A 17241-nucleotide genomic window follows, 5' to 3' on the forward strand; every position below is an offset into this window, starting at 1 on the left:
TAAGGAAGAAGTGTATGTTGAATTCCCTGTGGGGTATGTATGAATATTAAGTATTTGTGTGATTGGCTGCCTTAAACACTCCATCAATATTTGTAACTGGTCGGGGGGACAGTGGGAATTCTTCAGTATAAATTATTTCAAGCCTCATTTCTGTAATACCGCAGTCTTTGCATCTCTTTGCATTCTGGAGAACTAAAGATAGATGACACATAAAAATGGAAGTGGTTCCCTTCTTTTGCTTCAGGATTGCGGGGTTATATAATTTAAAGGGAAGAGTCATCTTACAAGTTTTCAGGATCAATATAATTCTTGAGCATCCTTTTTAATTTTAAAATACAGATTCATTTATCTTCTCAGTACCAAAATAAGAATTTTTAGGAAGATGGAAGAGTTAAAGAGTTATTTAGGTTTTCACCTTATTACATGGCCAATTGCTTTGTAATCCCCTGCCTGCCCTGCCTGCCTTTTAGAAAACTAATCAGAAACTGTCTGTAAGGCTAATGAAATGCTGAATTTCTGAATATAAAAAAGTTAGCGCCATTCTTTTCACAGACTCTTCCAAAATGTGCCTTGTGAGATAGACCAGATTTTATTCCAGGGAGAGTACGGGACCTTATGAACCACAGGAACTTCTGAGGATAACTCAGGAAGCTTGCTAACCCTTTTGCTAAATAATAACGTGGCATTTTGAAAGTGAACTGCCATCTCTCTTGCTCATTTGCTAGGTGTGGTAAAGTTAATCACTGTTCTTTTTTTCATTTTAGATACAGTTTTATGAGGCCTGCATGTTGACTTCTCTTTTGGCAGCCTGCTGATCCCTCCCAAGGAGCAGGGATACAGTTCCAGCCTGTCTGGAAGTGTCCAGCTTCTCTGCTGTCCTCTGCGCTGACCCAGCAGCATTTCCTTTACAGCCTAGCTTTGAGGGTTTGTTTGGCATGGCAGTGATGAAGCCCTTTCCCTTCCCCTCATGCTACGCAGGACCAGAATGGGTTTTGGATAGCAAAACACATCTCCCCAGTAAGGTTAAAAAATCCTGAGGGGCAGGAAGCAACCACATCTCATTTTTTCTCGGTATCTGGTCTGACTCCAGGTTTTGGGCAGGAACACGAGAAAAATACTTGACACTGCTCCTCTAGGAAGGAAGAAGAGGTTCCTGTGGAAGATGTGCGCCTATCACATCTGTATACAGGTCTCTTCTGGAGACTAGGTTGTAGCCCTAGGACTGATCCCCTAGGAAGGAGAGACATGGTGCCCATCGTGCTGGAGGGTTTCCCAGCCATTCAGCTGAGCACTCAAACAGTAGAATTACAATCTGACTTTGAAGCTGGCCCCTGTTTTGAGCACGAGGTTGGACTAGAGACCTTCAGAGGTCCGTACCTACCTAAGTCCTGTGACTCTGAGGCACACAATGTTCTGGTGAGTATTTACTGAACACACTAATAAATAAACTGGGAAGTGAGCCCAACCAAGCCCCCTCAGCAAAACCAGGCAATTCTTCAAGCTTTGTCCACATTCGCTGTCCAGCAAGTTTTAATGTCAGCGCAGCTGAACCAGTAAAAATTTAAAATCCTCTTTGTGGATCTTTTGTGGATGGATCTATGGAGCCTGCAAACTGATCTGCAGGTTTTGGCTGCTTACTTTTATGCCTTTATGAAAGTATATCTCATTCTCTCGAGGGTCAGTGGATTTACAGGCTTTGCAGAGCCTGTGAGCCACAGGGCACTTCCAGGGCGTGCAGATTGCAGCCCGTGCTGCCTCATGCTTCTCCACAAATGTGCTTCAGTCCTAGACCAGCGCAACCACTTGTAAGGTTGATCAGGCCCTCTGAACACCCTGTCCTTGGTGCCTTGGTGGACACTGTGTCCCTTGTGGTACGGGGTTTCTTGCTTCAAAGCCTTTCAGCTGAGCAACTGTAAGACGTGCCCCATGATGGTGCTCAGACATGATTTTCTCTCCTAGAATATTATTGTTTGGACAAATCCAGTTGGCTTCTGCTTTCTCAGGGATAGCAGGAGAAGCTGTAGCTGCTTCTCCCCATCTTTGCCAAGTCTCCACTGGTAGCCCCACGGGCAGTGTTGAAGGGTGGATGGGTCCTTAGGGTACCTTCTGCCATTAATATAGTCCCAAGAGCACTGTGCTCTGTCCCCTTCCTGGCGCCTTGAAATCCATGTTACCCACCAGTTCCTCCCCTTCCACAGTTACTTTTCAACCAGTCACACTCCCAGAACATGATAGATACTATCCTGACCATTTGCCAAATGAATCCTATGACTTGCAGGCTCTGATGGTGTTCTCCCTGCTAAGGAAACTTCAGGCTTCCATGGATCCCAGGGATTGCAGCTAATCTCTAAAATATCTTTTGAATTTAGGGACCCCGAACCCTGACCTTGGCATAGATTCACCAGAAAAAAGTAGCTTTTGCATTTTGCAAGGGAGAAGATTTTGGTGGACAGATAATCCACTGTGGGCTTTCTCTGAGAAGTTATGTTTTGTTTTATTGAGGTGTTTATGCTTTAGCGATCTCTCTGTCCCCTTTCTTCCCTGAGACTGGTGGTAAGGAGGACGTGGCCACTGCAGGAGCTGACTTTACACCCTTAATATCATCTGAGAACTTCCCAGGGCAGAAGGAGGTCCCCATGGGAGGACTTGGCACCATGGGCCGTTCATATTGTCACTGTCCTGCAGTACAGCGTGCATGGAGGAATTCATCCACAAGTCTTTTTATCTCACCATAATAGTGACAGCTGCACTTCTAGCCTGAGCAGCTTTGGTGAGAAGCTTCACCCAGGACACCATGCTCTTTCATCTTACCATTCCACACTAAATGGCTCCTAGCACTTCAAAGCTAGGAGCCACCTTTCTGATGCCAGATGCTCTTGAGCTGCAAGCCACTGTGCTGGGGAAGTGGCCCTGGGCTCTGTTCTCTGTGCTCTTCTCCAGGGCGTCTTTTATTAGCCCCATCCTTCTTCTGGAAGATAATACTCCTAACAGGCTTAATGCTGCATAAATTCTCACTGTCAGTAGTCTGTCTTTCTCTTTCTTTACACAGCCTGTGCGATTCTTCCAGCTGGGAATTAATGATGAGTGTTGAGACAGTGCCAAAACATTAAGAAGCTGATGGCTACCTTCTCCTGCTCACAATCCAAACACGTTTCCCTTCATTCCCAGGTTGTAGGTCAAGATCCAGTTTCCCCAGAGAGTTCAACACGGGGAGACTTTGCTAGCGCTTAATTCACGGTTATAGCTGGCTGAAGTGCAGTATATGGTGAGCTCTAATTGCTTTCATGCTTTCTGTCCTTGACACCCCTTCCAGATAGATTATGTGTCCTCTACCTGTGACAGCTTGTACTTCATGCTGCTCAGTGTTGGAGGTCTTCCTTGTCTGTTTTCATGGGCTTATACAAACCTACTAGGCTCCAGCTGGAGGCAGCGGCATGGGGGTCTCTGGCCTGACCCTGCTCCCAGCAGAGCAAACATCACAGCTACAGAAGGTGTCCAGGCGAGTTGGGGCAGTCCCTGAGGATGGAGACCCCCCCCCCCACCACCACTGAGGCCCCCTCCTAGGGATGCCCTGCTCACACGGGAAGGGGCTATATCCTCATGTCTAATTGGGATTTTCTCTCGTTGCAGTTGTGCCCATTGTCTCTTGTCCTGTTGCTTTGAATTTCTAAGAAGAGTCTGGCTCTGCCATCTCTGTCACCTTCCCGTTAGGATGTGGAAGATGAAGTTAGATCCTCACTTTTCAATTCCCCACTTACTTAATTCTGCATTTAGTTAATCCCCTGTCTTTCAGTTAATCCATTTTCCTTTTCCATGTATGTGGTTTCGCTAAGAGGGGAAGACACTGCTGATCAGACCAACAGTGCAGCCAGACTTTGGTCTGAAGTGCTTCAGTGTCTCCCATAAGGTCTTTGTGGACTAGACTTTCTGTGGGGGACTGGTGGAACTTCATACTTTGACTTTGAGACAAAAAAATGGGATTTCTTCATCCCTACTACTCTGCTCAGCCTTGCAGGCTGCTCGGAACGACTGCATGTAGACAGTGGTGGTGGCCAAGACATCCCAAGGAGTATGGCCATGTTAAATCTGAGATGTACATCAGAGCCTGGCTCTGCCCTTCTTCCCATCCTCACGAGCCAGCCACTCCACAGTCTGCAGGGTCCACACAGCCCTAGCTGCTGCTGCCGGGCCAGGCAGCGATGCAGCGGCTCTTGCGACACCTTCCCTGTCACGGATGGGATGCTGGGCTGGATGGGGCAATACGCCAAAGATCGTGCAGTTCTTTTCTTTTTACACGGAAGCAAAATGAGCCTTGAAAGGAATGTGTTTATCCTCACATTTGTCACTTTGCATCTACTACCTGCCTGTGTTGGTCCTGTGCGATGCAGCAGAACAAAATAAATTAACAGTAAAATGAGGAAAAACTAATGCAGAAGCAAAGGAAACCTGTAGTTATAGTATTGCATCTTCCCTATGCCATGGGGAGGAGAGTCTGAACCTCGGGCACAAACTGTGTCTGCCAAACTGCCGTCGCTGCACGAGATGATGCTGGCATTTCCCTCCCTGGCCACAGCCTCAACAGTGTCTCTGCACAAAAAGCCGCTTTCTTCCTGGTGCGAGTTAACAGAGGCAGGCCAGAGGGGATGGGAGGCAGGCCAGAGGGGATGGGGGGCAGGCACCCAGCCCCTGCAGCTGATGTCGCTGCTGTGGCAATGCAGCATGGGCTGGATGGAGGAAGGAGAGCCAGGCGCAAGCTTGCTGCTCATGGATTTTCAGTGGGGTCCCTGAGCAACTGCGGATGCCAAGGACGCTGCCAACGGTGGCAGAGCGGCTCCTTGCTCATTAAGTAGGTATAAGCTACCGCCAACTCTGCCGTCTCATTCTAGCTCTGATCTACCTGGCGTCTTATGCCTTCCACTGCATCAACTGATTGGATTAATTGCCATGCAGCTGGGATGAGAGGTGGGGAGAACTGGGAGCAGATTAAAGCTTTTATGCTGCTTCCATTCACCCTCAGATCTTTACCCCTTGCATTGCTGAGCTTTCCCGAGCTTGCCACATCTCCCATGCTGCTTTGTCATCTGCTAGCATGGCCATGGATGGTTTGCATCCTTGACACAAATAAAGGAAATTAAAATCTCATGAGAAGCCCTGCCAGAAGCCCTTGGTTTTAAGCTAGCCGTTGCAGCCCGATCTAAACACGTTGGGAGGAAAATGATGGTTTTAGTCCTGCGACAGGTGAACAGTCGTTCGTACCCGGTGTATCAAGGCTGAGATACCCCCATTGCTTCAATGAAAAATCTATTTTAAATTCCTCTCTTAGCCAGTATTTTTGCAGAAGAAAGAAAAAGGCTTGAGGCTAAACTTGATCCTCGCAGGCTGCATATTTCAGGCTGCATACTGGAAGGCTGTGACTCAGTGGCCTTTGGAAGCTCTCCAAGCTATCAGTAGCTCAAAGGAGGAATTAAAAACTCAACAAACTGCCTGTTCTCCTGAAACTTGTTTTGTACATGCTATGGAAGAGATGAAAGACTTGAAAGAAGGCGGCTCTGTCCAAGAATCATTGGCTATAACAAGTCACAGCAAGCAATGAATATTTATTTTATTAAAATGTTTAAATGTCTTTTAATGAGTCTTTTTGCCAAGTTTATGTGGAAGAATTTGCCAAAATACTGTGTGTACTATAATAAATCCCAAGGAACCTAGTAGGCTTCCCCACTTGGTCTTCTGTCCCTGACAGTCTCTCTGTAGAGATGTCATAATACCTGGTTTCTCCCCCAAAATGGGAAGGATAGACTGAGTAACATTTCTGATGTTTTTCCAGACAGTTGGAAAAGCTGATGTGAACAGAGATATGTCCTGTGCTAGCCTGTGAAACCAGGCTTGGGGGTAGCAGGAGGAATCTCAGGAAGATGAGTCTGAGGCTGGATGTTAGACTCAGGCAATCAGTTCATTAGAGCTCAGGGAAGAAGATGGCCCCTTTGGCTGAGCCTCTGCTTCTAAACAAGAGTGGTCCTTGTTTCACTCTACAGTCTTAGTTCCCAGATCTGCCTTGCCCTCATCCCAAATCCATGTCAGGTGGATATCTTGGACCTGTACATCCCTGATGGTTTAAGGCTTACTTTCAAGCCCAAGACACAAGAGAGCAAAATCAGCACCTCAGATTAAAAGAGGAAACAAACTCAAAGTTTCTGGACACTTCAGAAAATCACCCAGGAAAAGAGCTCTAGTACTTGCTGAAAACAGAGCTTGTGAGCCCAGCCCAGGGAGTGAAGTGAGTGATCTTCTGCTCTTAGGAGTGCCTTACTTGGAAAAGGCAGGACCATGGCTTGGTGCCTTCAGACGTGGCCTGTTAGGGTGCATTTCTGATCACAACCAGGAAACATCTTCCCACCCTTTTTGCCACATTTTTCCAGTTCTCAAGAGCAAGGGTTGACTGAGCTGACCCACCAAAGAAAGAGTCTCAGTGAAGGGATCCTTCCAACTGAAGTTAAAGCCATTGGTTTCATGCTTGCTGTGGGTGTTAGGACTTGGTACTGCTGCTCCTCAGTAGTGTATTCTGAAGTGATCAGCTCAGGACAGAAAGCTTATCAGAGAAAGACATTTTGGTTGCCTTTGGAAAGCTGGAATTTGTCATCTTCTCAAAGAGGATCTCCAGCTGGAGGATCTGGAGCTGGAGATCTCTTCACCAATACAGCAGAGAGAAAGATTTCTATCAATCAGACTTGGTACCTAACAGTCAGAACTGGTCAGAAAGTGTTCAACTGCCTCTTTCTTTGTGGATTCCTTGGTCATAGAATGCTCATTTGCTGAAACTAAAATATTTTTCTAGGAACGTGCCAATTCAAACAAAGGTTTAGCCAGAAAAGGCTTTCTGCTTCCAAAAGAGGGAATTTCTGGTTAATGGAGTGAGAGGGAATTGCTTAATTTAATGACCAGCTCAGTGAGTTTGAGCTCTCAGATGAAATATAGCAGAACCCAGGTCGTGTCCTTGCTCCAGCAAATGCATCCTGCTCATTCAAAGCACAACAGCCCCAGCAGGAACGACTCACACAAGGATCTGCTGGGTCCTCATTGTGCCTTGGCACAGGGAAATCACTGAGCCTGAAAGTCCCCTATTCTAGGCAGATTCTCTGGCTGCTGGTTGTTGGCTGTCAAGACCAAGACTGTAAGGTGACAAGCCAGCATGCAGGCGGGGACAGAAGTCCCTTGCTGTAGAGAACCTACAGCCAGCCCCAGGCATAACGAAGTTTGGCCATTTCTAAGTCTGCTGGTATGAACATCAGCACTTGAGCTGCCTTCAGTTCCTCCCCTGGCACTGCAGCCTGGTTGATTTTTAAGGGACAAACTCTTTTTTTTGAGTTTTGCTCACTTGCACATATTTGCCCGAGGACAGAAGTTGTATTGAAGGTTCACACTCCCCAAAACATGCATGTAGACAACCACACGTTGATTTCCCGAAAGTTGCTAGAGCAGCAAAATTTAAGTTGAGTTCACTTGTTTAGGTCAAAAGGAAGTGCTGATTTCTCAAGCTAACCTGCCCTGGCTTCTGTTCCCCTTCTCCCCCTCCATAAATGTAAAGTATTGGTTTTATTCTAGCCTTTCAACTATGTAAATATTGTTCCATGGCCAATATGCAACCAATTATAGAGGGACCAGATGCTTTTCACAGTAATGCAACAAACACTCTTCTTTTTTTGTCCTTTGCCTTAAAGATAACTTTTATCTTGTGATGATTTCATGTTCAAGTCTTTCATATTTCTGTGTTGCAGAGATTGTCCCCTTAAGGGGACATGTGTTTCAAATGTGCAGGGGAGGAAGAATATAAATTAGTCTGATGTAGATGGGTAAGCAAATTGGCTGTGGTGACCCAGCTACCTGCTCTCCTCTGGCTGTTCAGACAGAGGAGGTGGCTTGCTGGCAGAGCCGTGCTGTTGTCAGTGTGGTGGCTTTTGTGCATCAGGCTTGCGGTGGCTGCAACTACAATTTATTTGTTTTACATCTGACATGCACTGCTGTGCTCAGAAGGACTTCACGTGCCTTCAGCCATAAGCGGAGCGTCGAGTCTGTGGGGATATATCCCCATGAGTGTTGGCAGAGCCATTCCCTTTCCGAGAATAATCTTCCATCAAAAAAAAAAAAAAAAAGTGCATCATCCAGTACCTTAATCTTACCACGTGGCTGTGTGAGCTTCAGCCTTTGGTAAAGGGTTTTCCCTTTACGATTGCCAGTGATAACACGAGTCCCAGCTGCAAGTGTAGCCCTTTGGGAAGCCTAACCTCCACAATCACCACCCAAGCAAGACCTTGCAGGTGGGTGGCTGCGACCATGTGCCTCCGAGTGCCCTGCAGTTGTAGGGGTATTACTTGTTACTATTTGTAGACCTGGCTGGAAAAATTCCTACAAAGCAGTTTTATGTATTTCTTCTTCTTTTTCTCTTTTGCCAGTTTGCCACAATCGCCAGGTGGTTGCCCTCCTTGTAGAGCTTGTCGAAATATCTGGGAGGAAAAAGGGGAAGAGTTTGCTTCCAGTATATTCCCTGCTCCTTCCCACTGCTACTTACAGGGTGTGGGAATGCCTTGAGGTTCCTCTAGGAGATATATGTAGAGCTAGGGTTATTGCAATGGGAAAACCATCACAAATTTCACAAAAAGCCTGGATTTCTTCCCTGTGCTTCTTGTGAACAACTTGTGTTGTTACTCCTTGTGTTTTTTTCCAGCTGGAAGAACAGGGTGGTGCCACAGATATTTTCGTTCTTGTTGACTCCTAGGCTAAAGGCACAATTGTCAGCATGCGGGGAAGGCAAGTATTAATGAGTAATTTTTCAAAAGCATCTCTCCTCTTTATTTCAGAGTCTCCTGAAATTGGGCCCTCAGTTGTAGTTCACACAACTGTGACGTTTGGAAGCGAGCACCTGGATTCAGACCCTGCAGAGGTGCAGCAGTTAATTCTCAGTCACCTGGAGAGGATTGTGCCATCCCTACCTAAACCAGACAGCATCAAGTGTCAGAAATGGATATACTCTCAGGTACTCTGTGGTGGGATCAGTCAGCTGGGAGGATGCTGCTGGGGCAATGCTGTAGTACTGACTTGCGGTGTATCGCAAGAAACGGGACATCATACAGGACATCCAGTGGTTTTCATCCTCAGGGAGCAAGAGGGGAGAGGATAGTTGCTTGATATCTGTAATACATTCTTCCACGTAGCCATGAGCAGCATCCAAGGCTGGCCAACGACAGTCAGTTCATTTCTAGTCATCTTTTTATGTAGTGGACCTGGCTCAGCAGTAAGTTAAGCAGCACTCCTGGTAAGTAGGGACAGGAGCAGTGCACAGGAAGAAGGTAAATCCCACATACTTCGGTGGGATTTTCACTGGTATTTAAAAATGTGACTCAATCTGTCTCTTCTGTATCCAAAAGTATGTGGTATTATTAGCAAAATTCCCACCCTACCACAGAGTAGCAGAAGTCCTTGCATTCAGATGTACTAACTGTTATTATTTGATTTGGCCCAGTTCAATTCAACAGTATGTTATGTGAAAAATATTTTAAACTAAACTACCTAGGGGTAATAATAGCAAAATATGTATATTTTAGACTTATTTTAAAAATCCAAGGAAATTGTTGGCAATTTCCTAAAGTATTGGAGTGTATCTACATGTTTACCCAAAGCCTCTTAAGTTAAATTACATTGATGAAATTGAATGTGGAAGTTGATGCAAAATATTTACTTAAAGCAGTCCCCTAAAAATTTTTCCTTTTATGAAGTCTGGAAAAGTTACTGTAGATGGCTGTTGAGAAATCTGCTCATACCCCTTGATCTGCATCCAATTTAGGAACCTGGTCCAAAGCACAAAGTTTATTTTTCTGTGAGCTGGGTATTGGTAGTTTGCAAATCACTTCCCAGTGCATAGTATTTGTTCTCAGTTGTTGTATAAAAATGACCTTAACATAGGTTTTAATGTTTCAGATGACTCATAAATAAATCATGGTATGTTTTATATGTTCCTCTTTATCAGTTCAGGGTTTTGTTTCTATCTCTCTACAGTTGTCACTGTTAAAGCATCCTTTTCTGGTTGTAACTTCTGGTCTTTTCTTCTGTGTTATCTGTTACCTTTCTGCTTCAAACTGCTTGCGAGCACAAGAACTGCAGGTGGTAGGGAGGAGAAGAATTGGATCTATCTCCAACAGACAGGCACTTGGTTGACCAGCTCTGGAAAGGGCTCCCAAAACAAAGTAAGAAGTATTTTTAAACAGAATTAATACACCCTAGATACTGCTGCTATCAGAGAGCTCTATCATAAAATTGGTCAAATTCAGCTACTTTGTGTATGTGTGCAAGGAAAGGGCTTAGTACGCCTTTTCCTTGCACTGCTCACACTTCTAGCATCGTATCAAAGGTGACATACAAAGGTGACAATGATATGCATCATATATGGCCCATTCTGATTTATTTCACCATGAAAACATGGATAAAGGAAAAGATAAGAATGGCAATTAATTTCTTACTACTGAATAAAAAAAAAGGTCTCAATTGCATTCTACCAAACAACTATGCTTTTTGAATCCTGGCAAAATTATGGCCATACAGGCTTTATTATAACCTTGTACCTATTGCTTCATCTTTTAGAGGTAGCTAGAACAGTGACTGTAGGACTGAACTCTTATTTTCCACAACTGCTTCAAAATTGTTGTCTTCCTAAATCACCTGTTTCCCCTATTTAAAAATTACATTCGGACATTATACTGCTGGATGATGCTGTATTATTTTCTCAAACCACTGTACAATTTACAGCTCTTCTCACTTTCTTCTCCTGCCTCTGTTGCCTGCTGTTGATCATGCTGCCACTAACCAAAACCACCGACTTCAGCAGCTGCTTGTGCTTTATGGCTGTGTCACAGGAGGAATTATCACCAGTCTTTAATTAGGTAGATGAATGTCAATATGTCTTAGATTGCGAATAAGTCAGTGTAGGTCAGTCAGTGTATCTCAATAAAGAGATGTCTATTGCCACCCTATGAAATAATCACTACCTAAATTAAATATATGGGACAGAGCTCCCTCTTTCTCTTGAAGCTATCTTTACTTTCAGTTATAATAAACTGTTGCCACAGAAGCAAAGGGAACTGGTAAGATGGGTGCATCTTTCCCCTGACTCTTTTAGATGCGATTTATCCTACTTGTTAATTAAATCCAGCTGTAACGTCCTTCACATGGCCAAACACAATCCTGGGATTAAAATGCAGACATTACGATTATCTGTGGTGGACGAGGGATTAGGACTTCCAGACTTCTACTGACACTACTTAGCAGCACAGCTGCAATTCTGGATCCCCTGCTTTAATTATGATAAGACACTATTAGCATTCAGAGCCAACAGCTTCCCAACCCATCACATCCCTGTGACAGAGTCACTTTATATGTATAAGGGATACTGGGAAAATACAGAATCATAGAAATTGGACCTCTTCAGAGGGGACCTCAGAAGGGACCTCTGCAGGTCTCTAGTCCAACCTGTTGTTCAAAGCAGAACTATCACCAGCACTAGGTGACCTCAGCCATGGCTTTGTCTAGCTGAGTCTTGAAGTCTTTGAGGATAGAGATCCAACAGGCTGTGGCATATAGCCGAGGGTAATTTGGAATTGGTGTTGGACAACACCTTCAGAAGAACTTGAAGAAGGGGCAGGATCATTCCTTTCCCCAGTCACTATGTCTAGATTGAGGGCCTTTACTACATTGAGCACACAGTCTTGCCACACAAGCAAAAAGATGCAGGCTGTGATGTGAACATATTGATCCTGTGATCAGTATGACAAACCAGAAGCTGTTTGGTACAGCCAGCATCAAATAAGCACTGGATAGTCAAGAAGGAAGGACACTCAAGAAGCCTTTTTCTGCTAAAGCTTTCTTCATTGTTTATGCTCATTGATCTCAATTTGTAAGAAAAATTTAGGAATAAATTAAGTACTGACCTAAAATTAGTCTGAGAAAGATGATCTCTGGATGGATTTACCATACATGGCTAGACTCTTCTGTTACGTTGAATAATGGAGAATGGGTCGCAACTGGCTACAAATTCATTTTGGATAATTACCTCCTTTAAAGAGATGCTAACATGCCAGTAACATAGAATGCAGCCAGTAACATAAATGTGGGTGTTTTGCAGCTCATCCGTACTTGAAAATGGCAGATAACAGCATGGCAGTGGCTAGTTGAGTGTACATTTGAATCAATGGAAAAATCCCCTGGACTGAACAAGATGCCTTGGACTTTAGGTCTTGTTCACCAAAGCTGGCAGTCGCACGATGGGATACAGTAACGGTTTACTGCACAGGAATCCAAAACATATCTTTGGACCAAAAGATATGTTTGAATCCAAAACATATCTTTGGACCAAAGGCAGAAAGTCAAGAAATGATCGAAAGAAAATTGTAGTCTCTGTATCATGCTTTATGATCTCCATGGTTTGATCTCTATTGCTGGTCTACTGCTGTGCTTCTGCTCTTTTTTTTTTCTCTCTCTCTCTGGCTTTCTCCTCTTTTCCTCTTTTTCAACATTTTCCTCTTCGATTTTTTCCTCTTTTTCAACATTTCATCCTTATAGGTCTTGTTTTTTCATTCCTTTTCTGGGACTATTTCTTCCTACCTTCATCCTCTGATCACTTCATCATCAAGCTGTCCTGCATCTTCTTATCTTTTTTATCCCTTCTGCCTGATCCTGCCTTGCCCTCACGTTTACCTTTAGGCCAGTGCTGCTGCTGCCTTATCTCTGTTCTGAGATTCACCGGTGCTGCTCTGGGATGCACTGATTTAGTACAACATGGACACTCAGCCTTTGTATGTAGGTTTGAAACAGGCACAGATACAAGTTTAATTGAGGGTATAGTGCCAGGAAAATTATATTTAAAATTAATACAATGCATACATTGAGAATGACATTAAATATTTATCAAAACAACCTTATTCAGAACTTATCCCATGCTACTTACAGAGAAAGTGTTGATTGTATCTCTAGCAGTGTCTAAAAATTGTTTGCTACTCAGATGAAAAAGGAGACCAGCGTAGCAGAGCCAGATTCAGGGTGGGTTGTCCCAAGGCTGTATGTACGCTTGCACAGCAGCGTGAAGCATGGGCAGGTCATCGTGACAGTTGTTGATCTGAAGTCCACTTCACTTCCCATCTAGGAAGGTCACCTGGGCAACCCAATCATGTTGTAGGCTCTCTTGGAAACAGCAGGCTCCCTTTCCTTTGTTGAACAGTTACATATCTGGGGGTTTTTTAAAGCCCACCTTTGCTGATGTGAGATCCTGTATCTTCATACCTTTTGGCTTAGAGATCTCCATGCCTCCTCTATCCAGGGTCAGGCAATTAATTTCTGCTGAGACAGACTGAGAATAAGACAGGATGGGGCTGTAAAGTTTCTAAATTTCCACATACAGGAAAGCTTTATTCTAATTATTTAACTGCAGAAGATAAATATTTTACTATGGTACTTTGATCATTAATGCTTGGACCTACGATCTGGGATGGGAGGGGTGCCTCATATGAAGGTGTGTTTCTCAGGAATACAGACTTTTCTGGCATGAAATTCAGGTAAATAAAATACCTTCTTTTCCATCTCCCTGTATGCTTTTCTTTTTCAGGTTACAAAAGCTGTGCCCAATTGTCTGGGACAAATGATTCTTCATGCTCAACCTCTCCTGATTTGTGGGGGCGATGGATTTACTCATTCCAACTTCGATGGCTGCATAGATTCTGCTATGAGTCTTGCAGAGGCTGTGAAGTCTCATTTATAGCAATTTCAAAGTCAGCTGCTAAACTTAGTCTAGACTTATGATTAATTTTACTATGATGGATTGAATTCTAGTTTAGTGTTAACATCACTGGCCTCTCTCTTGCAAAAATAAATAAAGGAAGATCTGTTGGTGTGCTGTTATAGTTATTGGGATGGAACTGAACTGTATTTTCCAGGATCTGTGCTGTGAGTGGTTACTTTGCTTGAAGTAAAGCCTTTTCTGGCTCTAGTCAGAGGCACTGAGCTCCAGCAGTCTTGCCAGGTCTCCTGATACTTTTACAGCCCATGAAAAGTATGTCAAGGGGAGGAGCCTGACTTGAAGCAGCACAAAAACCCATGGAGCTGCAGAGTTTACTCCGTCTCTGAGCATTTGGAGCCCTGGAAGTGACAGAAGGAACATGCACAATTGATCCCAGAGCTTTCATGTGGTCATTTCTTCTGGTGCAGATCAGCCCTGGTCATGGTTATTGTGTTGGCCGTGGGGAATCAGTGATGGGGCATACCTTGCTATGCTTCTCAAGTTGGACGGCCTATGCAAGGTCTAAGCATATCGACTCAAGGTCTAACCATGTCTCCAGGCATGGACAACTTTTAAGTGAGGGATTGTAGTTATCTGCTGACCAGCTTTCTTAGCCCACAGTTTTCTGAAGCCCTGGTTGCAGATTGCTGGAAGAGCTCATTTAAGAGCTTGATGACGTTACTGGCCATGATGTGCCACTTGAAACATGGTACCTGTCGTGGGTGTGGTCTAAGCAGCATCAGCCCAGCTGTGCTCATAAAAGAAAGAATGGAAAGAAGGTGAAAGAGAAGGTGTGCGTGTTTCTAGCACTCCACAGCAATGGGGCTGCTATCCCAAAGTCATCTTGGGAATAGACATTGACTTCTGGGCTGTAACATGAGTATAACACAGTAAAGTGGACTGGCCAGGAAAGTGGATGCACTTAAAATAGTTCAATATTTGCCAGGTTAGAGAGTCACCGGTGCATCATGGCTCTATGCTGGTCCAGGGTCCCCTGAACAAGGAGCAGCCCTTTCCTCCTTCCAGGTGGTGGAGGAGTTGGGGTAGGAGCAGCCAATACAGAAGGTGATTTAGCTGCTTTGCCTGGCAAATGCCAAGAGGAAGGAGGGAAAAGAATTTATCTAAGCATGGTCTGTGGCAGTGTGTTAATAAGAAAACTGTGCTGACATTTCAGGCTTAGGGTTACATCACCACCACCATAAAACTCATTTAAAGTAAACAGCCAGTCTGAAAGTGAGGTGAGTTCTAGACAGCTCTATACTTTATTTTGGCAGAACAGGTGTAGAAATAGAGGTACAGGTCCAGGGAAGGATATAAATACACATGTGAGTGAATGAACAAGGAATTTTATTTGGAATACTAAAAAAATAAACAGCAAGCATAATTGTGTTGAAAACACTACCTGTCATGGTTTCAAGTATTTCTAAGCTACTAAACTGTTTCTGTGAAGTCAGTTTTGAAATTACTCAGAAATTAACCAAGAAATCATTTATTTATTCTAAATTTCATTTTAGCTTGCCCTTCCTCTTAAATCATGTGTCACAAGTTTAGTTCCTCTCTCTACTACAGCACTTAAAATAACAAAATGCTATTTTCAGCAGACAGAATTTTAACCATTGGAGAAGTACAATTCAGCCTCTTTTTCTTACACCCCTGCATTTCACAAAAATCTGACATCCTGTATTCACAGCAACTGAACACTAATTTGCTGCTGTGTTTGACTGTTTCTAATGCAATATTTTAAGTGACGCTAAGAACTTTAAAACTTAAATTAATTTTAAAAACATCTTTGAAGAATATTTCATGATACTGTGTGGTTTTATTGATTTTTTTTCTTCTTTCCATGAAGCCCTCAAGTTTAAAACTAGGTGTTGTTATTGTGTCTGAAGCAACCAGCTCCAAACCCTCAGGTTTCAATCACTGCGTGTTGTGCAGAAATGGGGAAGATTGGTGGTCATGTATGTGCACAAATCTTTTGCAAAGGCATGTGATCTCCTATCTTCCATGGATCAAGGTATCCACGAAGAGCCACACGGTCATGGAATAAATCTAATCTGGTGAGGCATTTAGTATTGGCTTGGTTTAGCATGAGCTCAAAAGCAACCAAAGTCCCAGCTGAAATAAGGTTTTATGTTGCAGTGTTGGAAAACCTTAATCAAAGATCCGTACCCTGTGGAGGATGGCATATGAAAGCAACCAAGCCCCATTTTTCATATGTGCTCCTCAGCTCCCATCCAGGCCTGGCCGTCCTGCAGGAGTCGGTCCCCAAAGGAGTAACATGCTGAACCATACAAGAGGGTTTTGTGCTGGGTTATCGGTTCTCCTGGAAGATGTCGCCGTGGCAGGCGGGTCAACTGTTGCTGGACCCGTGGTGATGGTTTCTGGGGACCTATCCCCCCAGTCTGCCTTCATCCAAGCTCTGCCTTAGTGCACAGGGAAGGATGTGGTTCCTTTTCTTGCAGGGGTGAAGGAGCAGGCTGTAACTTTAGGGGATCTTTCCAGACTCTTTGCTTGTGCTGTTTTCCTCATCTTCACTCTTTGTTTTCTGCTCCTTTCTTCAAAGATGGATTTTGCATTAAAACATGCTAAAATTTGCACTTTCTTCCTATTCCTTCAATTTTGAATGGAAGCAAGCCAAACCACTAAAAATCCAAATAAAGATCGATACTAAAAGCATGTGACATGCAGAAGACTGAAAATGTGGCATCTTTGACTTAACGCTGTATCATTCCTCTTGCCGCCTGACAAACAGGCATGCTCTGAAGAGTCGTGATGCTCTCACAGGGGCCTTATATCAGCAGCAGCCTTCAATACCACAAGAGACAGATAAGTGGAGATGTCTCTGACCCCATCCTTTCAGCAATCTTAGAGCTTTGGTCATTATGAGACCTCAAAATACCTGATAATAAGCAAATGACAGATTCAGAGATTTTTCGAATCATGGGATTTTCGATTCAGAGATTTTTGATTCAGAGGTTTTTGAACATGAATCACAGTGAGTCTCAAATTGCTCCCATCCTTCCCCATATCATGACAGTCTATCAAAATGCCTCTTTCCTATAGCTTCCTCCCAGATTAAGATGATTTAAACAAAAACGACTTGTTTTGTTAAGGTGGAGTAGAAAAGTTCATGGACATGTTCCTCTGGACGTGCTCCAGACAGCGGGCACTTAAGAGTTTCTGTGGCAATATCTCATTTTCTAGATGTGAGCAGGGGGATGATGGTATTAACTTTCCCATGCAAGGCGGGTAATGAGTGGTGATATTTCAAAAAGGCCACTGTATCCAAAAGGATGGCAACAGAAGAGACTTGTCTGGTTGATTTCCTGGGCTTTTCCCTGGGTGGACGTAATTTTTGATTAACTGGCAGCTTATCAATTACAACCCCTATCTCCTCGTTCCCAGACAAGGGTGATGGCTGCGTCTGA

At 44.0% G+C, this 17241-nt stretch overlaps 1 protein-coding gene across 9 annotated transcripts in view; it reads left to right on the forward strand.

Annotated features, from left to right (window-relative positions):
* RNLS (renalase, FAD dependent amine oxidase) overlaps nucleotides 1-13919 on the forward strand; it is a 93091-nt gene extending 79172 nt beyond the window's left edge. For 6 of the 9 annotated variants that reach the window (XM_072869417.1, XM_072869414.1, XM_072869418.1 and 3 more), the window contains 3 exons: nucleotides 8853-9028; nucleotides 10048-10235; nucleotides 13643-13782. In XM_072869417.1, the coding sequence (XP_072725518.1) occupies nucleotides 8853-9028; nucleotides 10048-10206 (335 nt within the window). In that variant the 3' untranslated portion in view covers nucleotides 10207-10235; nucleotides 13643-13782. Of the gene's footprint in view, nucleotides 1-8852; nucleotides 9029-10047; nucleotides 10236-13642 lie in introns of all 9 variants that reach the window. The other 3 variants (XM_072869416.1, XM_072869420.1, XM_072869422.1) reach the window with 1 other exon arrangement.
* The last annotated feature ends 3322 nt before the right edge of the window (nucleotides 13920-17241 follow it).

The sequence above is a fragment of the Ciconia boyciana genome, chromosome 8 (assembly GCF_034638445.1).
Source record: "Ciconia boyciana chromosome 8, ASM3463844v1, whole genome shotgun sequence".
NCBI classification, from domain to species: domain Eukaryota; kingdom Metazoa; phylum Chordata; class Aves; order Ciconiiformes; family Ciconiidae; genus Ciconia; species Ciconia boyciana.